Source organism: Lepidochelys kempii, chromosome 11 (assembly GCF_965140265.1).
Source record: "Lepidochelys kempii isolate rLepKem1 chromosome 11, rLepKem1.hap2, whole genome shotgun sequence".
Classification (NCBI taxonomy): Eukaryota; Metazoa; Chordata; order Testudines; family Cheloniidae; genus Lepidochelys; species Lepidochelys kempii.
Window position 1 is genome coordinate 13,592,485 of NC_133266.1, and position 22,023 is coordinate 13,614,507.

At 43.1% G+C, this 22,023-nt stretch overlaps 1 protein-coding gene across 1 annotated transcript in view; it reads right to left on the reverse strand.

Annotated features, from left to right (window-relative positions):
* Positions 1 to 8,591: 8,591 nt before the first annotated feature.
* Positions 8,592 to 22,023, reverse strand: part of CFAP221 (cilia and flagella associated protein 221) — a 37,571-nt gene continuing 24,139 nt past the window's right edge. Inside the window, exons 16-25 of the mRNA XM_073304706.1 lie at positions 20,376 to 20,512; positions 17,676 to 17,756; positions 16,213 to 16,320; positions 15,921 to 16,097; positions 14,884 to 15,042; positions 14,336 to 14,436; positions 13,061 to 13,153; positions 12,715 to 12,822; positions 11,073 to 11,138; positions 8,592 to 9,091 (exon numbers count right to left, since the gene is read on the reverse strand). Coding sequence (XP_073160807.1) covers positions 8,968 to 9,091; positions 11,073 to 11,138; positions 12,715 to 12,822; positions 13,061 to 13,153; positions 14,336 to 14,436; positions 14,884 to 15,042; positions 15,921 to 16,097; positions 16,213 to 16,320; positions 17,676 to 17,756; positions 20,376 to 20,512 — 1,154 coding nt within the window. The 3' untranslated portion in view covers positions 8,592 to 8,967. The remainder of the gene's footprint in view (positions 9,092 to 11,072; positions 11,139 to 12,714; positions 12,823 to 13,060; positions 13,154 to 14,335; positions 14,437 to 14,883; positions 15,043 to 15,920; positions 16,098 to 16,212; positions 16,321 to 17,675; positions 17,757 to 20,375; positions 20,513 to 22,023) is intronic.

Here is a 22,023-nt window from a genome sequence, read left to right on the forward strand (position 1 = left end):
GTGTTGGGGACTGCACCTCTGGATTTAAGAGGCCCAGATCAGTTAGCTGTAAGGCAGTAGCAGACTCAGAAACCTCTCTGGGTTACAACTACCGTGAGGGAAGAGAACCCCACATTCTAAGCCCTGGTTACATATCATATGGGAAAGATGCATGAACATCCATAAGCCAGAATTTACCTGACTCAGCAAGTCACTTGAACACTTCCCTCACATGAGTGATTCCATGGACTTCACTGGGATTGTTCACATGCTTTAAATGAGGGCTTGTCTATATGGTAAAATTGACTGGAACAACTATTCTGGATTAGCTCTGTGTGGATTGTTACTTTTGAAATGCATTAATTAGTTGGAATAAAAGCCACTCTTGCTCTCGAACAGAACATTTACATGGGCAGCTGCTCTGGACTATAGGTGTTCTGATCAATTTCCTTGTGCAGACAAGCCCCAAGTACCATCCCAAATTGGTGCCATTGTTTGTAAAATGCTTTGAGATCATTCAAGATGAAGGGTGCTATATGAATGTAAATACCTTATGAATATGAACAGTTCCTACCCACTGCAGCCAGGCATATCACTATATAGAACACCCATGCCTGTGGTGTCAGAAGCAGCAAGTATGTCCAAACATTACACAAGGACAGAACAGCAAGCACAATGGAGAAGCAAAAGCCTTGATTATAATGGCTGAAAGCAGTTCTGATGCCTCAGGTCCATTTTCAGAGCAATACACAGGGCATTAAATAGGCAATCCTATTAAAAATAATGTGAATTAAACCTATGCTTCACTCACTGCACTCAAAATTCACTCAGTGATATATGCATCCAATATCATTGCAAAGGCAAATTATTATTGATGTGTAGCCAACACACAGACTATGGGAGACCAAGCTGGTGACATTTTATATTTTTAATAGGGTGTCAATTCATTGCTGAAGCAAGTGTAATTTGGTTAAGAATTCTGAAGCCCTAGCTACAAATTTAATCAGCTGATTAAAAAAAGGCACCAATATCAGTAACTTATGTAATTAAAATCTCTCTTAGCAACTAGTTGAAAAGCTTTTCTTACAGCAGAGAAAACTAACATCACAAAAGGTGAAAAAGAAGATGCCCAATAACGGTGAGATACAATCCTTAGGGCCTGATTCTGCAATCTCATTCAAGTTAGCGGGAGCTTGTGATGCTCAGCACTGTAGCACCTTGCAAAAAATCTAGCCCCTAAGGTTCATCTGAAAGCTCTCCTTTGTGAAACTGGCATGATGGTATCTGACAAGTGAATACCTTACACGAAGGCATTGATAAAGTGTCTCCATTGCTTCATAGCATTGATATAGCATCTCTATTGTTGGGACCACTGAAGCCAGTGACAGAGAATCACCGGATGTTTGTAAGAATTTGATCTCACATTTGGAGCACTCATGTAGTTGCCAGCATATGTGTTGCTTGACCGTGCCTTAGTGACCAAGCAGCTTCTGCGGTTGCTGAATAGTGCAAGTTACTCTTGCCAAATCTGTCTGGCTATCTCTGCTGAATCTCTACCTTCCAGCTCTGCTTTTTTTGCTGATGTAATAGAATCAATACAAAACACTAAGCCCTGTCTGGTTTGGGTCCTTGTAGAGAAAGAAGGCACGTGTCCACAATGTAAACACAGGAGACGTGGATCTGGGTATCTGATCTTTCTTGGAGGATAGGGGCTGCATCCCTGTAGATCTTTAAGTGCTAATGGCAAAGTCTGCTATTAGCCCTTTGCCATGGAACAACCATCAGTTTTTAAAATCCTTTTCCTCTAAATGATTCGTTTCTACTGTTAAAACAAACAACAAGGTTAATTTAGTTTATGGAGCTGCCTGAGCACGGTTTCCTACTAGTCACCAGCTCCGGAAGGAAAGAACTAGAGCTGCTGGAGCTCAGTGACAGCTGCTGGATAAGCATGCATAGGGCACTGTAATCCAGGGCATGGTTTAAAAGAGTGGGAGAATTGTGGAATTCTACCCTCTGGGATAAGGGAAGACAGGAGGCCTGACACCTGAGGGGTGCACTCTGAGAGACCAGGGAAGAAACAGAAGTGCAGCTAGCCCTGCCACCATGGTGGGGTTTTTAAAGGCAAAGTTGAAACATTTTGAAAAGGGACCCCCCCCACTCCCCAATCTACACACCCTTTTTAAAAACCTGATTTTTTTAAAGGTCTTGAGCCACTTCAGCTGTTACTTCTCAGTGCCTTGGGAAAGCATGCCATTGATTTAGGTATCTAAATTTGGGGTTAGGGCCCCAAGTACAGATACCCACATTTGAGATTTTGGGCTGCAAAATGGGGATCTCTCTGATTGGTGGCCTCCAGATATTGTTGGGAGGGTTAGTAGATTAATGATTATAAAACAGTTGGAAGATACAAATCCTGAATGTTATTATTTTGCATTCAGAAAATTGCTTAAAAGTTTGCCCAGGCGTATATGAGAAAATCCTGACCATGTGCATTTAAATGCTGATTCCTTATATGTTTGAAATATATTTTCATATACTTCTTTTAACTCAGACACATGCTGCAGTTTTTCCCCAGTGACCCTATAAAATGTCATTCAATTTAAAAAGATTGATGGCTTTTCTTATCCTTACGAACAAAAAGTGATGTTAATGCTAAATTATCTAGTATTCTAGCCCAAAGATGATTTGCAGATGAAAACATTAAGTCTCCTAATTTTTAAAATGCACAATTCTAACCTAATTTAGTTTTTCAATGCTCATATTTTAGGTAATCACAGCGGTAAGTGATAAAGCATGATTCAGAATTTTCAATATATATTACCTCCGCTAACGAGACAGGCATTTGCTAGGTAAGATGAATGCTTCTTAATTTACCAATATAAAGTAGATAATAGTTTAGCCAATTAATCCTTTTCAAAGTAAGGGAGGAAGAGGCAGATTAACTTCTCTCCAACAGGCACAAATTTACCACATCCTGCAAATCAAGTTACATGCTTCTGCCCCAGAGAAGTCAATGGGAGTTTAGCCTAAGTTAACCGTGTATTGAAGTGTTTGCCTATATGGTCATTATTTCTCTCTCTTTCAGGAGCAAACCACGTGTTAAATACACACATAGTATTATGGGGCTAGTCTGGAAAGCCACTACAAGTTTCTCTGCAAGAATTCTTAAGTTGCCTTTTCTAAAAGGGATATTAGGGCAAGGAAACCATATTTTTTTTAAAAAATACCTTTAGTGTTCTTGGCAGAGTGTACATGCATATTTTTATGGCCAGTGCTTGGATGATCTAAGTTACATTTTAAGTGGCACTGATAGAGATTCTTGGACAACACAAAATGTTGTAATGGAGTTAGTCCTGTTAAAAGTACCTGGGTGTAGAAATGAGAAGAAACTTAGCAGCAGCTGCTAATTTTTAGTGCCCTAAATGGAGAAAAGGAGGCAGGCACCATTTAAAAAGTCACTCTTTGGATATTCACAAATACTTCCCTTTAACACTGAGGTTTTCCTCTGCTAGATTTTGGTCATTCCCTTTAGAATCATAGAAGATTAGGGTTCGAAGAGACCTCAGAGGTCACCTAGTCCAACCCCCTCTCAAAGCAGGACGAACCCCAACTAAATCCTCCCAGCCAGGGCTTTGTCAAACCAGGCCTTAAAAACCTTTAAGGATGGAGATTCCATCACCTCCCTAGGTAACCCATTCCAGTGCTTCACCACCCTCCTAGTGAAATAGTTTTTCCTAATATCCAACCTAGACCTCTCCCACTGCAACTTGAGACCATTGCTCCTTGTTCTGTCATCTGCCACCACTGAGAACAGCTGAGCTCCATCTAAAAGGATTCTGTGCTTCTCCAGTAGGCGACTTCAGTGGCGCTCTCATTGTTTTTGAGAGCACTTTTTAAAACAATGTACTAGCTTATTTACAAAAATAATGTTTAATCATAGAAATAACTGTTCTGTGCATGCCAGAAAACTTCTGCATTTAGTGGCTGGCACACTTCAGGAAGAAATTATTATTTAGGCAAATTTCAAGTTTTTAGGCAAACGTACAATACATGAGTTAAGGCAGGGGATGCGCAGAGTACAATTAAGGAAGAACACAGGAAGCTAAGTCCCTTCTATCCCTGTTACAAATAGAGCTACGGGGGAAATGGGTTCTCTATTTCATGAACATTTTTTAGGTTTCAGAAAAGTTTCCTATTCCACACTAGGACAAAACCAAAATCTTTCCAAATCTGGTGCAAAAAATGAGTGAGAGAATCACCCCCCTCCCCCAATAGCCAATACCTAATGGTTAGGGCACTAACCCAGGTCTCCCATAACCTAGTTCTGAATCAGGCAGAGCAAGGATTTGAACTTGGGTGTCTACCACATCCCGAGTGTCCTAATCACCGAGCTAGTGTGAGGTGGGTCTCAGAGCTGAGAAGTTCCTGACAAGTTTAACTTCCTGACAAGTTTAACTGAAACTGATACATTGGTCAAAACCAAAGCTTCTTAGTATAATCAGCATTTTCCTATAAAAGAAGTTTCACTGAAAAATTCCCCAACCAGCTTCAACTGTGAGCACTTTTTTAACCGATGTGGGATAAGCAAAACCAACATTCATATGCTAGTATGATATGGAATAGAACTTGGAATTACATACCTAGTGCCTTCCATAATCCAGGTATCCCAAAGTACTTCGTTGTAGTCAGATGGGGCAGTGCAGAGATTATAGAAGCAAATGTGTGGCAGCCATTGTGGGGTAGATTCCAAAGATGTGGCCAGTCAGTTTGCCCAACTGTGGTGTGTTGCAGAAACACAACTTCCTATAACTGAAGAATCTGCTATACTGCAAAAAGGAGAGTCAGATTCCTGGGGGCACAAAGGGGACATTAGTGACCTAATGCCCCCTCCCCCCCGCTGCAAAGGGGTCACCCTGGGTGGTATGAAGTCAGCTCCACACCTTCACACTGTGGAGATAAAAGGTCTGGCTGCTAGACCACCTCTGTGCAGCGGCTGCTGGAGTCGTCCTTGGGGGCTGTGGAAACAAAGCACTTCCTCTCTGCATGCTGATCCCTGTAAACCCTAAAATGCAGAAGCAAGGTGCATCACTTTGAAGACCTAATGGATGGTCCTGGGGTTCTGCCAGTTGGGGGCAGGAGCTGTAATTACCACACAATTCCACAGCAACTCCACTTCTGGAAACAGCACCCTGATGAGAGCTGTTTTACCAACACATTCTCTGGCTGCCCTGGCCACATCCCTTTCCCCACCCACTTTCTGACCCCTTCCTCCACCACCACTATAAGCAGAAACTTGGCTGCTTTGTGCTGCCTCAGTCTAGCATACTGGCATCAACCCTTCTAATGGGGGTCTTTACTCTGGTGGGGAATTGAATCCATGTGTCACGTATGTCCCTGCAAATTAGAATGTTAAAGAGACACATCCCACTAGGCCTGTTACAAACATGACACATTTCCTTCAATAGAAAAAGGAAGCAGCATGTACCTCCCATATTTAAACACTCAGTGTAATAAGAGAAACTCTACAGAAACACAGTACTTTGTAACTGTCCAGATTTGCCTTGTTGGCAACTGTGACTAGGCAGCTATCAGAAACCTACTGTCCTACTTAGCCTTTCTGAAACAGCAAAGAAATACGTGGCTAGGACTTGCTGTAGCTGCCTGACACACATAGGAGAAAACAGACTCCCTGGTTGCACCACTCCTAGTACCTTGAGCTTTTTGGTGTGTGTCAGCATTTGTCTGTTCTCGCTTAATCTAATTTGGTTTCTAAGGGGCTGCATGTTGAGTAAGTATTTCTGGCATGCGGTTCTAACACACAATGTGCATTGCAGCATTTCATTACCTTACAGGTTCACAGCATGTAGGAGTCAAGCTTTTTACTCTCAGCTGTAGACAGCTCAGATTATTCTTCCAACTGAATAACTAGCTCTCCTTGGATAAATCGAACAAACATGCCAACATACTATTTGCCCACAACAAAGAACTGCTTTATACCAGCTGCTTGGCACTAGGAAAAAAGTTATATGCATCTCAGGGAAGGGGACACTCTACTTAAAACTTCCCCTTAGGAGAACTCTCCCTTAGTTACCTTCCCAAAGTTCAAGCAAGGATGTGTGTTTGGTAATACCTTAGAGCACACTTTCTTCCGGGGAGAAGGGATCACACACGCACACTGGGTGAAGGAGTTCTTCTAAAGGGCCCACTCAGGCAGCACAGTTCAACTGCAGGCTTTCACACAGAAAGCTTTTCTCTCCAATGCTGGTCATAAGCTTGCATGAGACAAGGTTTAACTGGAATATACCACAAACTAGAGAATAAACAAGCACTACTTAACTTACTGCAAAGCCAGCCCCCATCTAACCTGTCACGGAGTTCCTGTGGTTGCTTTGTATCTCCCTTTCTCCTAGTCAATAAGCCCTGTTCATCACCAGCTTTCCCCTCCCTCAGGAGCTCTCTCATCTCATTACCCCACAATCCATTCCACCTGCATGACACTTGAGCAAGGAGTTAACTCCTTCACTGCTGGAATCTGGAGGGGACTGTACTCAGGTGGCTCTAGTCACTAGCTGGGGATAGACAGTCAGCCACACCCAGGGTAGGGTTCTGTCTCTCTCTTCGGGGCTCTCTTTGTCTTCACAAAGAAAGAAAAGTGCACAAACAAGAAACACAAATAGTCTCATTAGGTTTCAGAGTAACAGCCGTGTTAGTCTGTATTCGCAAAAAGAAAAGGAGGACTTGTGGCACCTTAGAGACTAACCAATTTATTAGAGCATGAGCTTTCGTGAGCTACAGCTCACTTCTTCAGATGCATATCGTGGAAACTGCAGCAGGCTTTATATATACACAGAGAATATGAAACAATACCTATTCCCACCCCACTGTCCTGCTGGTAATAGCTCATTAGGGGTTCACACTGGGTAGGGAACTTTCTGAAACCAGAGGCTTCACAGGAAGGGGGTGGGCAGGCAGACTCCTGCTCTGATTACCAGAGAGTATCCTCTCTCCTAGTTTTCCCCTCCCTTTAGGGAAGCTGAGTTCATCTTTCTATTGTCCAGGTGAGAGAGTGGGCCAATCATGAGGGGCTGATCATCTATGTCAGCTGATTCGCAGCACCTGTCTGCTGGGCTGCTCTCTGGGGCAGGGTGCTGCTCCCTGTCTCCCTCCTTCCCCCAGATATCAAAGGGGCAGATTGCCCTGTCATAGGGACCAGCTTGCATGTTATTTCTTTGTGAACAATAACAGGGCTAAATTCACCCCTCCCAGTACAAAGCTTGAGTGAACAGCTTAGGGTGGAGGTTAAGAGTCAGGGTACGTCTACACTTAAAATGCTTCAGCATGCAGCTGTGCCGCTTCAGTGCACACTACCGCAATGGGAGGGGTTCTCCTGTCACTGTAGGTGATCCACCGCCCAGAGGCCATGTCTACATGAGCAAGCTTACAGAGATACAGTTGCGCTGCTGTGCGATCGCTCGTGTAGCCGCTCTATGCTGAAGGGAGAGAGCTCTCCCCCATTGACATAATAAAACCACCTCCATGAACGGCGGTAGCTATGCCGGCAGGAGAGGCTCCCCCTCCGACATAAGGCTATGCACGCTACCACTTGTGCCAGTGAAACTTACAGTAGAACCTCGAAGATACAAACACCAGAGTTACAGACTGACTGATCAACCGGACACCATGTGAAACCGGAAGTAACCAATCAGGCAGTAGTGAACAACAAAAGCAAATACTGTATTGTGCCCCTATTGCATCTTAAAGGTAGGCACATCTGGGCTGCCTGTCCCCACCCTTTTCCTTATCCCCCCCACCCCCGTGCGCGGGGCACCCACTTACAGCTAGGAGTTGAATATGCTGAGATTCGCAGGCAAAGCTGTGAGCCCCCGCTGCCAGCCCAAGGCAGCCAGAGCAGGAGCAGCACTGGGGTCTGTGCTGCTTTCCTGTAAGCAGTGGGTGCTGTATTCACCCCCCTCCCCTGGCCAGGAGTGGGGAGCGCTGTTTTCACAGACACCCCCCGCTGGGAGGGGGACCTGTTGTTTTCATCACCACCACCCTGGTCAAGAGGGGGACAAGCTTAGAAGCTGCCTAGCTGCCTCTGGAACCTGGCCCGGAGCGTGAACTGCTGGAGCCAGAGCTGCGTTTTGTTCAGAGTTACGAACATTTCAGAGTTACGGATAACCTCCATTCCCGACATGTCCGTAACTCTGAAGTTCTACTGTATGTTGCTCAGGGGTATTTTTTCACACCCCTGAGTGACAGAAGTTTTGCTGACATAAGTGGTAGTGTAGACATGGCCAAGTCGACAGAAGAATTCTTCCATCAACCTAGCACTGTCTACACCATGGGGTAGGTTGACATAGCTACATCTCTCGGGGTGTAGATTTGTCACACCCCTGAGTGGTGTAGCTAGGCTGCTGTAAATTCCCAGTGTCGACCAGTCATCAGTGACCCACATGCAACAACTCACGGACAGGCCACGGGGCTGTATTGCAGCTCAGCCATGGAATTTATTCTAGCATGTGTGCAAAGTCTATATCCAAACAATACAAAAACTAATGAAATCCAAACAATTTCTTCATGTTGATTTTTTACATTTTATTTGAAAGCAGCACTCTCAGACAAAATGCATATAACAGTACTTAGTGGCAGAGGAAAGAGTCCATTAAATAGATGAGGGGAAAAGTTGTATATAAAACTACAAAATATCTGTGCAGGGGTCGTTTTCCAGCAGTTAACCCCAGTGCACAATGAATGAGCACGTAGGGAAGAAATCCCTCACGGAGAGATCATTAAGCTCATATACAATATACACAGTAAGGGCCATAGTTGAGATTATACTAGAGGGTGCTTGGGCCTACACAGGAGTCTGTTGCTTGTTGAACATAATTTCATACCTGTTCTGCACAGATACAGAAGTCCTGAACCAGCAATACTGTGGGGCTGAGATACAGCACATTAGTGACTGAATTGTGGAATTTGTGAACTAGTTTATTCCAGAATGAGGGTTTTGTTGAGTGCTTTCTGCTTCATTTTTTCCATGTGTCCTTGCAGCCTCTCTCTGAGTTTGCTATTCTGGGATTGCAAATACCAATCCAGATGGTCTCTCGGGTCTCTGCAGGAGATGGTGAAAGTAATTTATATTTATAACAAGGTAAACTGTTACATAAAGGTGACAAAACCAAAGAGAGCCATTCATCTCAATGTGTCATATTCACCCTTTTTTTAAGGGCAGGAAATAACTTTAGTAAGGCCTACATAAGTACTGTTCTACGTGAGTATGTACAGTATTGAAAAGGGTAACAAGAACTGTGAAGGAGGCATTCCTTCTGAGCTCAGCTAATTGCTGACTGGGGAGCTAACTACTTACCTCACAGTATGAATGTACTAGGAGCAATTTCAAGAAAGTATTTAGAAAAATGTAAATGGTATAATCCAGTAAAATACACACACATATACAATAATGCTAATGAGCCTTCCACTGAGAATGCAAGGGACTTCCACTGGCATCGAAAGACACTGAATTGGGCCTAACTGTTTTAACACAGTCTCGGTTTCCCCATCATAGAGCTCAAGCAAATAGAGAACTTTTCCCCAAATCCGTTATGCAGGAAACGCTAAGCCAGTTTATGTATTATGTATGTGTCTGTAAGTTGTATTACTGCCTACTGGCTGTAGCAGCAGCCACTGTCTTCTGTGTCCTCTCCCTCAACATGGGGATTGTGACCTGTGGATTTATGCAGTTCCCAGACCCATTGGCCAGGCTCTACCATTTCCCAGGCCTGTCCTCAGTCCTCTGTATAGCAATGTGGACAAAGCAACTGTGGGCAACTCAGCATTGGGATGAGAATCACAATTTTTCATACTTATTCTGGTTGTTTTGCCCATCAAACCACAAGGTTCTCTGTAGCCAAGACGCAGAGCCTGTATCCTTGCACAATAAAGTACCCTGAGAATAAATTCAAACTCCACGTCTTGGCAGCTCCATGGAGAAGCAGTTTCATAGAGTTTAAAGTCAGAAGGGGCCATCAGATTATCTAGTCTGGCCTTCTTTATATTGCAAGCCATTAAATTTCACCCAGATACCCCTATGTTGAGCCCAGTGACTTTAGGGAGACCAAAGCATTTCAGTCCTTAGAAGACTAAGCTATTGTGTGCCACAGCAGAGAACAGGAGAGACCAAGGTGCCAGTAGTGCCTGAGGCTCCTGCAGTGGCAGGGAATTGATTAGCTGAGATATGCCCAGATGATCCTAGCAGGCGATCCATAGCCCAGGCTGCAGAGAATGGTGAAAACCCCCAAGGTGCCTGCTAATCTGACCTGGGGGAAAATTGCTTCCCAACTCCCAACTAGTGATCAGTTTGACCTTGAACATGTGAGCAAGTCACAGCCTCTGAGAAAGAGGATTCCCTGCTCTGGTCTACCCCATCCAGTATCCCACCTCCTGCTGTGGCCAATCTCTGATGCTTTAGAGGAAGGTGAAAACCAAACCAAAAAGCCCACCGTCATGTTGGCCTAAGAATAGCAAAATATATTCTCTAGCAGATGTAATCACTGGTCTACAACTAATGCTAATGGGAGTTTTGTGATCACCTGCAAAGTAATCTCAACAACACAGTCTCCTCTGGCTAGTGCAGAAGTACTCAAAGCTCAATGAACAGAACATTTCTAATGCAATATTCTACTCTGTTCAATAGAGGTTCTTATGCTGTGTTCATTAATAAAGTATGTAAGTGCCTTCTGGTCATGTATTAAACCATATGACTAATACCTGTCACATGTCTGTTCTTTCATCCGCTCCCTGGGGGGAGAAGTGTGAGTAGGGAGTGTTTTTGTTTTGATTTTTTATAACACACACACATGCACACACACAACTGTTTGTTAGAGAAAGCCAGGTCAAAGAAATGTGCCCTGCACTTAGAGTGAAAGGTGGTGAGGATTGTGATGGTCTTTGGTTCCTATGGGAGTTCATTCTAAAGCCGTGGGCCAGTCTGTCTCCTGATCCAAGATGTGTTTAAAGTAGGGTGGCTGGTTTTTTTAGCTTTGTAGAAAACAGAATTTTAAAAGACTGAATCTTACAGTCACACATCTTCTTACCCAGAAACAGGAGCCGAGGTATCCACTGTGTTGCTGGAATCAAGTTTAACATCCAGGGCTGTATCGCTAGGAGAAAAAGGCCATTTTTTATTCACACTAACTATTCCAGATCCTCATGTTCTAAGCAACACAGTGAGAGGAAATACAGAAAGCAGTACATAAGTAAACCCAGGTGCTTATGTACTATAAATTACCAGCAATTGACACTACAGAGATTACAGTAATTACAGTCGCCATAATGCTTGGCATTTATATAATGCTTTATGGATGATACGCTGCGTCCAGGGTTTGGAAACTCAATTCCTTTTCAAATTCATGGGAATTAGGGGACTTTGAAAATCACAGCCTGCAAATTCAAATCTCTGGATTAGTTGATCTCTCAACCGCTTTGTGAGGGAGGCAGGTAAACGTTATTATCCCCATTTTACAGATAGCAAAACTGAAGCACGGAGAGATGAAGCAATTGGCCTAAAGTCACAGTGAGTCAGTGACAGAGGCAGGGTTAGAACACAGGACCACCTCATACCTAACCTTGCATTCATTTTGCCAGATCACATTGCCTCTGGCTCAAACCCCCCTACCTCCAGAATACCATGCTCACCATCATATTTTACCACCTTCCCTGCCCTCTTCAGCCCCCCTCACATTCTTCTACAGCTCCCCACAAGTGTGGTTACCCTCACTTATCTCCCCACAGAGTTGCTATCTAATACATATTGAAGTCCAGACAATAGAGTTAGCCGTACTTCTCCCCCATCACCTAATTTACAAAACCCCTGTCCATTCCCCAGAGCACTCCCCATCCCCCAGCTGGCCAGCCTGGCTCCCCAGAATCCCTGTGCTGAGCTGTGGATGCAATGCAGTGTAGCAGTGTTACAATGTCAGTCTAGAAGTATTGGAGAATGGAAGTCACTGGCAGAACTTGACTGGTCCCTTTGCTTTTCCTTGCAGAGACCAGATTATACCAAAAAAAGGGGAATAGCTCTTTGTGTTTATAAATGTGACATTTGAAAAGCAGTTTGTGTGTGAGACACCATGGGAATGACTATGTGTGGGAAGCCGTGATTCTTTCGCCAGGGAAGTCTAAAACAAACACCACCATCCCAAGGGAAATTTCAAAGGACTCATTTCCTCTGCCAGTGTCAGTAAACATCTGACCAAAAAAAAAGTTATAGAAAATTCACCTGGCCCAAGAAGAATGAGTGTGTTTTATTCTGGAGACAGGTTTCAGAGTGGTAGCTGTGTTAGTTTGTATCAGCAAAAAGAATGAGGAGTACTTGTGGCACCTTAGAGACTAACAAATTCATGTTCTCTGTATGTATATATCCTCCTACTGTATTTTCCACTCCAAGCATCTGATGAAGTGGGTTTTAGACCATGAAAGCTTATGCCCAAATAAATTTGTTAGTCTCTAATGTGCCACAAGTACTCCTCATTCTTTTTATTTCAGAGACTAAATTCAAATCTTAAAGCGTGAAACACAGGGACTCAGTCCCACGCCAAGTGCACGATCTGAACGTCATCTTAATGGTGGCACTGCTAGGGGACTTCAGCAATGAGCTTGTACATAAACCTAAACAAGAGAAGTGCCCTCAAATTCATTGCAAGCATCTTCCCTATATTTAAATAGATACAGATTTACCTTCTATCTTTCAGTGGTTTACTTTTGGCTTCTTCCCCTGATTCAATCTGCGGAAATTCAGCTTTCAGCATATCCGGAGTAAGAACCACTTTTAACTTTTCAGCCTCACTGAAAATGAGTAAGTTAAAAAACCACTTAGTTTTTACCTATTATTATTTTTCACCTGTCCTATATTTTTTAGCCTGGGAAAACAAAAGGATGCTTTATGCAAGAAGAACCATCTGTACTTCTTTGTCGCTCTGTGAGTGTTTTTATACACATGCTATATGTACACACTCATACACACACACAGGTGCTAAAAACTCAGTGCAAATTACATTAAATAAATTATAGAGAGGAAACTTACTAGCCAGTTATATTTTCCTTGTCTCTCTCGGGTAAGTCATCCAGCATTGGTGGTACGTCCCTTGGAAGCATATCTAAATTGTAGGGATCTCTACTGTGGAAATGACAATCATATGTTTGAGATGGGAAGAGAAGGGTAATGGCACATGATAAATATGTTTTGGGGACCTTCACATTGTAAATATTCTGGAAAATCCAGATACTTTGGAAAGCAAATACATCAGCTAGCTACAGACACGCGAGTCAGCAAAGCACATTTTTGTTCTTTAAAGGTTAGATACAAAATTGGTTAAGTTAGGCAGCTGAATACATATTTAGACACCTAAATAAGTAGCTTGATTTTCAAAGTAGCTGCAGCTCCCATTAACCACAATGGCAGCTATGAGTGCTCAGCACCTCTGAAAGTCAGGCCATCTATTTAAGTGCCTGAACATCAGCTTAGATACCTAACATTAGGCACCCAGGTTTTGAAATGGTCATAGTTAGGTTTTCATTCAGCTATGAGTGTTCACAGTGCTAATGCAGATAGCTGTAGTAGGTACTAAGTCCTCAATTTAGCAAAGCACTGAAGCATGCGCTAATTTTAAGCGGGTACTTACATTTCATTGGATTCAAGGGGACTTAAGTACCTGCTTATAGTTAAGTACGATTGAAAGACTCCCATTGACTTCAATGGGCTTTTGGTCCGAGCCCTGCTGAACAGGGATGGATTTAAGTATGTTCTGAATTGGGGTCTAAGTGCTATGATCCAAGTGGATTAGCATCTCCTTCTTCCCCTCTGCTGAGCTAGAACTATGGGAGCAGGGTAAGTAAAGAAGCAAAGCTGCTGCAACCCACAGTGGCAGTGGGGAGGGGAGGGAAGGGAGAGAGATGCTGCAATCAGATGCCTGTGTCTTAGATGTCACGTCTCCTGCTGACACCCTCACACATGCAGCATATGCAGAGCTGAGTTGCTAGTACCTCCCCCCGGTGCCGAGGGCTGAAGTGGGAAACAGTCTTAGTCCATAAGGTCGGCTCTTATTAGACTGAAATGCCACTTACAAGGCTAGATTCTGCCCCCGCTTACTCACACTGAGCTTGATCCACTGCCCACTGCAGTCAATGTGAGTCTTTCCACTGGCTTCAATGAACTGGGCCCAGTGAGTAGTAATTTACTCTGTACATAGTCCCCTTTGTTTCAATGGGACAATGTGTGGCATTAGTTATTGGTCGATATGAGTAAGGGTGGCAGAATCTCGCCCGGATGAAGGTGTCTGATGTTCAAACTCTTTCTTACCAATGATGCATCACTGTGCTTGCCAGAGTGGGAGCATTAGACAAGGCTGAATAAACCACCGACGGGAATCGTCTCCAGTACGTTACTCCTCGAATGACTTCCTGAAACAACAACAGTCCCAGTGACCATGCCTGTAAAATGCAATCAGTAAAGAGAGGAAGGGTGGAAGAAATATGTGCAGGAGGGAATGCCTGTCTTTGCTTGGTTAAAGCCTGTGTTTACTGAGCCTCAGTTCTCTTCATCTGAAAAGTTATTGGCTCCAGTGCAGGGTCCTGGAGATGCAGTATGGGGGTTAAAAGAGGGAAATCGTGAGGAGATCCTTAGGGCTGCTGCAGAAAGGACATGGAGAAGCCCTAGGGAGGAACAAGCTTCAAGCAATGAACGATCATTTACCCATAAATATTAATAATCAGCTGCATATGTCATTAATAGCTAACACATCTTCCATTTGGGATAACTGTTTATGTTCTATTTGAGTCAACAAGGCAAATTCTCTGCTGACTTGCACATTTTGCAACTAATATTTCAACTGAAACCAAAAGCTGTACCTTGTGATGCAGAAATTTCTTTTGTGTAATTGGAATGCTGGATCCTATGGGATATTCTTTGGTGAATCTATATTTTGGATGAGGGCAAAGATGATACTCAATGTTTGTTTCTGAATAGTCCAAAGGCTGCATAAAGACATACAATCCTGGAGTAGGGTTCTGAAAACAAACACAAAGAAGAGATTTAAAAGAATAATTGAGCCCTTTGAACAAATCTGTCACTGAAAAATTCAGTTCTTGTCATTAATTAGAAAAGGATTCCCAGCTCAAACTCCACCACCTAGATCCCACTTTGCCTCTTTAGTTCAACTCAACACCTGATCTCTCCTTCCTCCCCTCTACCCCAGGTCTAAGTCAGTCCTATGATCCCCTATGGAACACGGCTAGCAACAGACACTGCCTGGGACCACTCCTGGCCCATTGGTTTCAATGGGAGTTAGGCACTTTTAAAAATCCCACTAGGCATCTAGCAGTCTCTTTAGGCATCTAAATACCTTTGAAAACCCACCTATGATCATGGGCACTATAGAACACGCTAAGATAGATGGATACACAGAACCCAAGGAGCATTCCTCCTCCAACCCTTTCTCATTCTGCCTAAAGACCATGCAGAACTGCAGACCCTGAGTGCAAGAGAACTGTGCCAACCCTATCCCACGTGAGGAGGTGCACGATGCCACATAAGGGTTGGAGATGAGGCAAAACTATGGCCCTCCTCTGTGCTGACCTGCAGATGAGGTGGGGTCCCAGGGACTGGCTGCAGCCCCCATAGATTGTGGTAGTGGGTACGTGCTGGGGAGCTCTGGATGTCATTCAGCACTTACCTGTTGCTCCCCCCTGGAGGTGTGGGAATGTGGCTCTGGCCTCTCCATAGCAGGGCTGTGCCTTACAGCACCATCTAGCCCTGTGGCACACAGTTTTTATATATAAACCTAAGGAAGGTAATTGTCTTCCAGTTCCTTACCAACCCTGTAATGGAGCAAACGTACATTTCCCTCAGCTCCTTGGAGGCTTTACTACAGCCAAGTTTTACTTACAAATATGCGAAGTGGGTGACTGTCTGGAGGCTGGAGTAATGCTTTGGGAGCTGCCAGGTTTAAAAGGCTCATGGCCTTTTCCTCGGATTTCTCTCCCGGGTGTTTGTGTAGACCCTCTGGTGGAGAGGGAGGACTGAGCTGTGGCTTTGGAGAAGTTACTATTGAGATCAGCTCATCCTGGAATAATTCAGAAGACAAATGTTTTCAGGGTGCAGAGGGAGTTTTGATGTAAAATATTGTAACAAAATGCTATGCAGTGAAACCAAATAATGGATTTTGGTTGTCTTGTTACCTTGGCTCCCTGCTTTAGTGGTCGGGAAAGTTTTTGAGGTTTATAACTTGTTGATGCATAGTGTGTACAAAATGGCTGGTACCCCATAATGCTCAAGTGCTGAGGAACCTAGATACAAATGAAGATGATTTATTGCAACACATGCGTATGGAGGTCAGTGTGTTCTAACTTTCCAGCTCTAACATGGACACTTCACATGGTCTCTTGCTGTAACAGATGTTTGGACCATCATTTGGTGACAGTGACATATGACGAAAACTATGAGCAAAAATGCTTAAGCCCTCTACAGTCAAATGAATTTGTGAAGGAATGTTTTCACTCTAGATGTTTTCTATAAAGGATCATGTGTGAAGTAATAATTTCTTGCACAAACAAGATTGATGGGCTGGCAGAAAGCTGTGTTTGCGTAATACACCTAACACTAGTATGTGAAAATAAAATGGAACAGCAGCAAAGGTACAAACAGGAACAAAAATTAAGAGCTCCTTTAAGCAATGTTGTTTCTATGCTTGTTGTAATCAACAAAACAAAGACTTGGCCAAATTCAGCACTGATTTAAGCCCAGTGGAATCTCCTGACTTTAGGGGGTGATAGAATTTAGCCTTTTTCATTTTCTAAATTGTGAGGGAGGAGGGTTTAGAGGTGAGAAGGTAAAGAATAGGTTCTGGATTCACAAAGCTTGAGAACAATAAAGATATAGCTGAAGATCGAGATACTAGTCTGTATTTACTATCCAAATTGGTGGAATACACAGCACCTAGAAAAAAAATCATGTCTTCCCTTTTTTGTAACTTTTATCAGGGGAATCTGGTATTTGCTTTGGGGCCAGATCCTGCACTCCTTGCATGCTCAATTCTTGAATTCAATGAGAAATGTGCGAGAAATGTGAGATCAGGCCCCTTGAATCAAAAGACTAGTAAGACCAAGTCATATAGTTTCTCAAAGGCTGTCTTCAGTCTTATGATTTAAGTAGCTGAGAGAGCAGGAGAGCAGAGCACTGGAGACACCATCCACTGGGGACACAGAATCTCATGGCTATGATGTGGTCTTCATCAACTTGGTGAGAACATGGACTGACACTCAACATGGAGAGTCTGAACCTGCAGACTATGTCACTAGCCCTTACCCATGCAAGTAGTCCTATTTAAGAAATCATAGCAGTTGTATCAGTAGAAAGTCTGTCTGAGGTGCAATGGCTCGAAGAGGTCACACACTGGGGCGGTGCGCCTCTGCACTGCCCCCTACTGCTGACTCTCCATTAATACCGCAAATGAGCCCACACATTTAGGGAGCTAACAAAAGATAAATCCCACAGTCCTTACTTGGGCAAAACTCGCATTGACCTGAATGACAGGGACAACTGGTTCATACACTAAATGCGGCACTGTATTTCTTATGTCACACTAACCCTAATGAAAGAAAGCAGTATGACACAGGTGAGTGACTAAGCTGTATTGTCTCACCTTTAAGTCATAGAATGGGTGAATGTGCTTGACTTTCATGTCTAAAGACTTGACAGGAACTGGACCAAGACCATCGGGAGCCTGAAACAATACAGTATTTTAAGACACAACAATATACTGGGCATTTTCTTTTTCAGCTGAAATAAGTCATCAATACAGCCAGTTGGAAAAATGGGGAAAAAATTTTGGAAACATTTTATCAGCATCTTCTTCCTGTCTTTTTCGGTTGTTGAAATTTCAGTGAAATTTTTTCTCCCCGAAAAAATCAAATTTCAATCTGCTCCAGCCATCGCTGCATTATTATGAACATGAGGACAATAAAGGGCAGTTAATAAAATGTAACGCTTCATTTTCTTCACTATTTTGACAGTACTTTTAATAAACCTATTGTCTGAATTAACAGTATTTGATGTTTTGTTTTTGTCATATAGCCACCATGGTATACAAGGAATTTCACAGGTGAATTCTCTGAGTTTATATCTGCATTGCTGTTGGAGTCCTCATGGATTATGGTTTGTTAGCATTTCAATGTACAACGGTCATCAGCTCAGATGGGCACTTAGATGTTCTCCTGGAAGTTAAAGACCCTTTGGGCTTTAACCCAGAAGCCTAGGGAAAGCTGTAAAAGGTCTGGCCATATGCATGATTATGTCTTTGTGCGTTGTCTGACTACATCGTGCACAAGGCTATGTTTATGTCACCGAGGTCATGGAAGACACGGAATCCGTGACTTCCAAAGACTTCCAAGACATTCTCTGCTTCAGCCCAAGGAGCTGCGGGACTCTGGAGCTGGCAGCCAACGGGGCCCTGGCAGAGTTCCAGCGACAGGTGACAGACCCCTAAGGGGGCCCTCCTCAAGGTTCCAGCTATGGGAGACAGCCTTATGCGGGGAAAGGGCACCTCACGCGAGCAGCTGGGGGTGTCCCGTTTTCTGTTTGAGAAATATGGTCACCCTGCAGCTCCCAGCCTCCCAGCCACTGTGGTGGGGGAAACCATGGAGCCGCAGCAGCAAAAGTCACAGACAGGTCACAGCTTCTGTGAATGTTTGTTTATTGCACGTGACCTGGCCGTGACTTTTACTAAAAATAACCATGACAAAATCTTAGCCTTAATCATGCTTTTAGTCCTTTAGCACAGACATCTGTAAGACAACTATCACTGTCTCATTTAAATAAGAGGAGACTGTGTCTGCAAATGGACAGAGCACTTGACACGGGCTCAGGAGATGTGGATTCTATTCCTGGCTCTGCCACTGGCCTGTTGGATGATTTTGGGCAAATCACTTCGACTCTCAGTCCCCCCATCTGTAAAACTGGGATAAATATACTAACCTCCTCTGTTAAGTGCTTTGAGATCTACTGATGAAGAGGGCTATATAAGAGCAGGGTATTATCATTAATAAGTATCCTGTTAGATGGTCTCACCACTTCTTTGACTCTTTGTACATGGAGGTTAACCTATATCAATGTCAGAGCTAGTCTGTTTCTTCATGTGATATTGTTGTGTATCTCTTATCCCATGCACCCTGCAAGATCAGTCTCTCCCCTGGAGGAATCCTGCCAGTTGTGTGCAAGAGGACTCCATTTGTGTGATTTTTCATCTGCATCTGTGTCTCTACAGCAATTCAAAATAAAGGGCACATCTTCAACTACTCTTGAAATGGAAAAAAGGTTCCAAGCCCAACTCTGCCCTCACTTATAAAGTTGCAACTCCCAGTGAGGTTAATGGGATCTTTACAGCAATCTTTAAAGAATCTTACACAGTGAAACCTGTCTTAAGGGACCCTGCAAGTGATGAACAAAACCAGGTGATTAACAGAAGTTGCACATGGTCTAAAACCTCTGGTTTATATACAAACAGTGTGTAAATCCATACAATGATTGTGTATTGCAAGGAGCTCCAGACCTGTTGAACCATACAGTCAGTTTTCAGATACAAACACATGATCTTAGAACAGAGCTCTCTAAAGACTATTGGCCTTTCAAGATCTCTTCCTGTTTGAGGACAAATACTAATATGAGAAAGGGAAATGACCTTTTGGTTGGTCAGAATGGTTAATGCACTGACTCTCTTCTATAATATGCAGTGTGGGAATTCATTCTTTATAGGAAACAAGAGTCTAAGGTGTGTTACTAAGTGATACCAACATTTGAGGGTATTTTTAGTAGCCTTACAGCCACTTATCTCATTCTGACTGCACTGTCCTGTGCTGGGCATTGTTCAGAGTTAGGAGATTGTACAGAGTGCATATTTTAATGTAAACTTTAAAAACGTTAAGGAAAATTATTGGGCAATAATAGTCTTTAACCAGCTGACTGGGGCAGGGACCTTGCCTTCATATGCATGTAAATTCCTATGCACATTTATGGTATTATAGAAAGAGCCTGGTATTTGGTGTAACAGAACTAATACAATGGTGTTTATACTTCCAGGGCCAGATCCTCAACTGGTGTACACTGTCATAGCTCCATCAACTTCAATGGAGCTTCAACTGCAGCAGCTGAAAATCTGGATCCAACCTTTCAGGCTAAATTCTCATTCACACTAATGCCATTTTACCTTACTCTGGGTATTATATTTATACCCACTTTACTGCACTCTGGAAGTGTAAAGGGGCCTTAAAGTGGCCTTAGTGTAAATGAGAATCAGACCCTTCGTTTTTAGTAATTGATTTGTTGCCACTATAATCAAGGGACCTACCAGTTCATCAGACCACTGAGGTGGATGATAGGTTGGGAATTTGAAAGGTAATATGCGATCTACAGACAAGTTGAAAGCAGCGCTCTTCTGCTCGTCACCCATAGCTGTTGAGCTGATGATTTTCAAACTGCTGTTTTCTGCCACGTGGAGAGAGAGAATCAAGATCTTGTAATACATGTTAAGATATTCTCTCAAAAATAAAACCAAACCACAACACAGACTTTTAACTTCTTCCTAAGTCAGGATTTGCCCAGCCATTTTGATATAAATACTAAGGTATTATTTCGCAGGGGCTCTAGATGCCACATTTAAGAATAGACTTGGAAGCATTTGATTTTTATTGGTAAATGTTGGAAAACATCAATTTCACCGGACAAATACAATCTGAAAAAAAATATTTCCATCAATAATATTCTAAAATTTACAGATAGGAGGAAGAAAAATGCTGCTTGAGAACATATTAGCTTGATTTAAGGATATTTACTTTGTATATTTTGATCTGTGATGTTGACAATTTGTATTTTAACATTTATAAAACATTAACTTTCGAATCTGTGTCTACTGTCATTAAATAGTTAATGTCTGTCTCCCCCATTGTCTGATTCACCTCCATTATTTCGCACAACTGTGAAAATTAAAATTGATAAAAATAAGAGATGAATAAACATTGACATCCATCAAAATGATAAAATAATAAAAATCTAACTCTGCCACGCCCATTTAAGAGGAGGCAGGCACAGTACTGGGATTGCTGGGTGAATTCAACGACAAGCCATTCCCAACCTGCTCTTCTCTAGCGGGTAGTATTTTTTCCCACTTGTTTCCCTTCTCTGCAAAGGTGGTCTGGTCTGTTTGTTTCTGCTCATGCTGCAGGGCATATATTTAACTCCTCAGATGTACCTAAGCGTCCTTTGCACCGACTACCACAGCATCTCATCTTTAAAGCATCAATGAAATTACTGTGATGGGTTTTGGGGCACTGGAATTGCCCACTGCAGAAAAAAAGAACTTCCTTTGGGAAAGGAAATGACATGGACAAGGGACAAGGTGGTTGCCAAACAGGGTGGGTAAGCAAGAAGGAGAGAGCGGTGAAGGAAGAGACTAAAATTCTATCATCACTTAGGACAGCAATGCGCTCCAGGGCTGGCCTTGTCTTGGATAGCTCAATGGTTTATCAAAGGCTTATTTCATTTCCCCATTGTTATAAAACGAGTAGCGTTTCTGCAGTACCACTTCCATTTCACTATGAGGAAATGATCCACTGCTGTTCTCTGCTTATCCAGAGCCAAGACTGATGTCACATAATTACTGGCAAGCATCTGTTCAGAAACAGTGACAGGAAACAAAAGGAGCAGCACTAGATGGATGGCTTTGCATTTTCTGGTTCCCCTCCTGTTTTACTGCACCAAGTTCAAGCATCCTGTCCTTATCACCTTCAAGATCCGTTCTCAACTCTGTCCCTCCCTTTTTGTCCTAGCTCACCTCTTATCATGTTGCCTCCTGTCTCTACTGCTCCACCAATTATACCAGCCTTGTCCACCTGTTTGCCTGCTTCTCAGGCAAATATCTCCACACCTAGCACCCTATCCCTTATGCATGGAACAACTTCAACTAAGCGGATCCCTATGGTCAACGCTGTCTCCCCTTT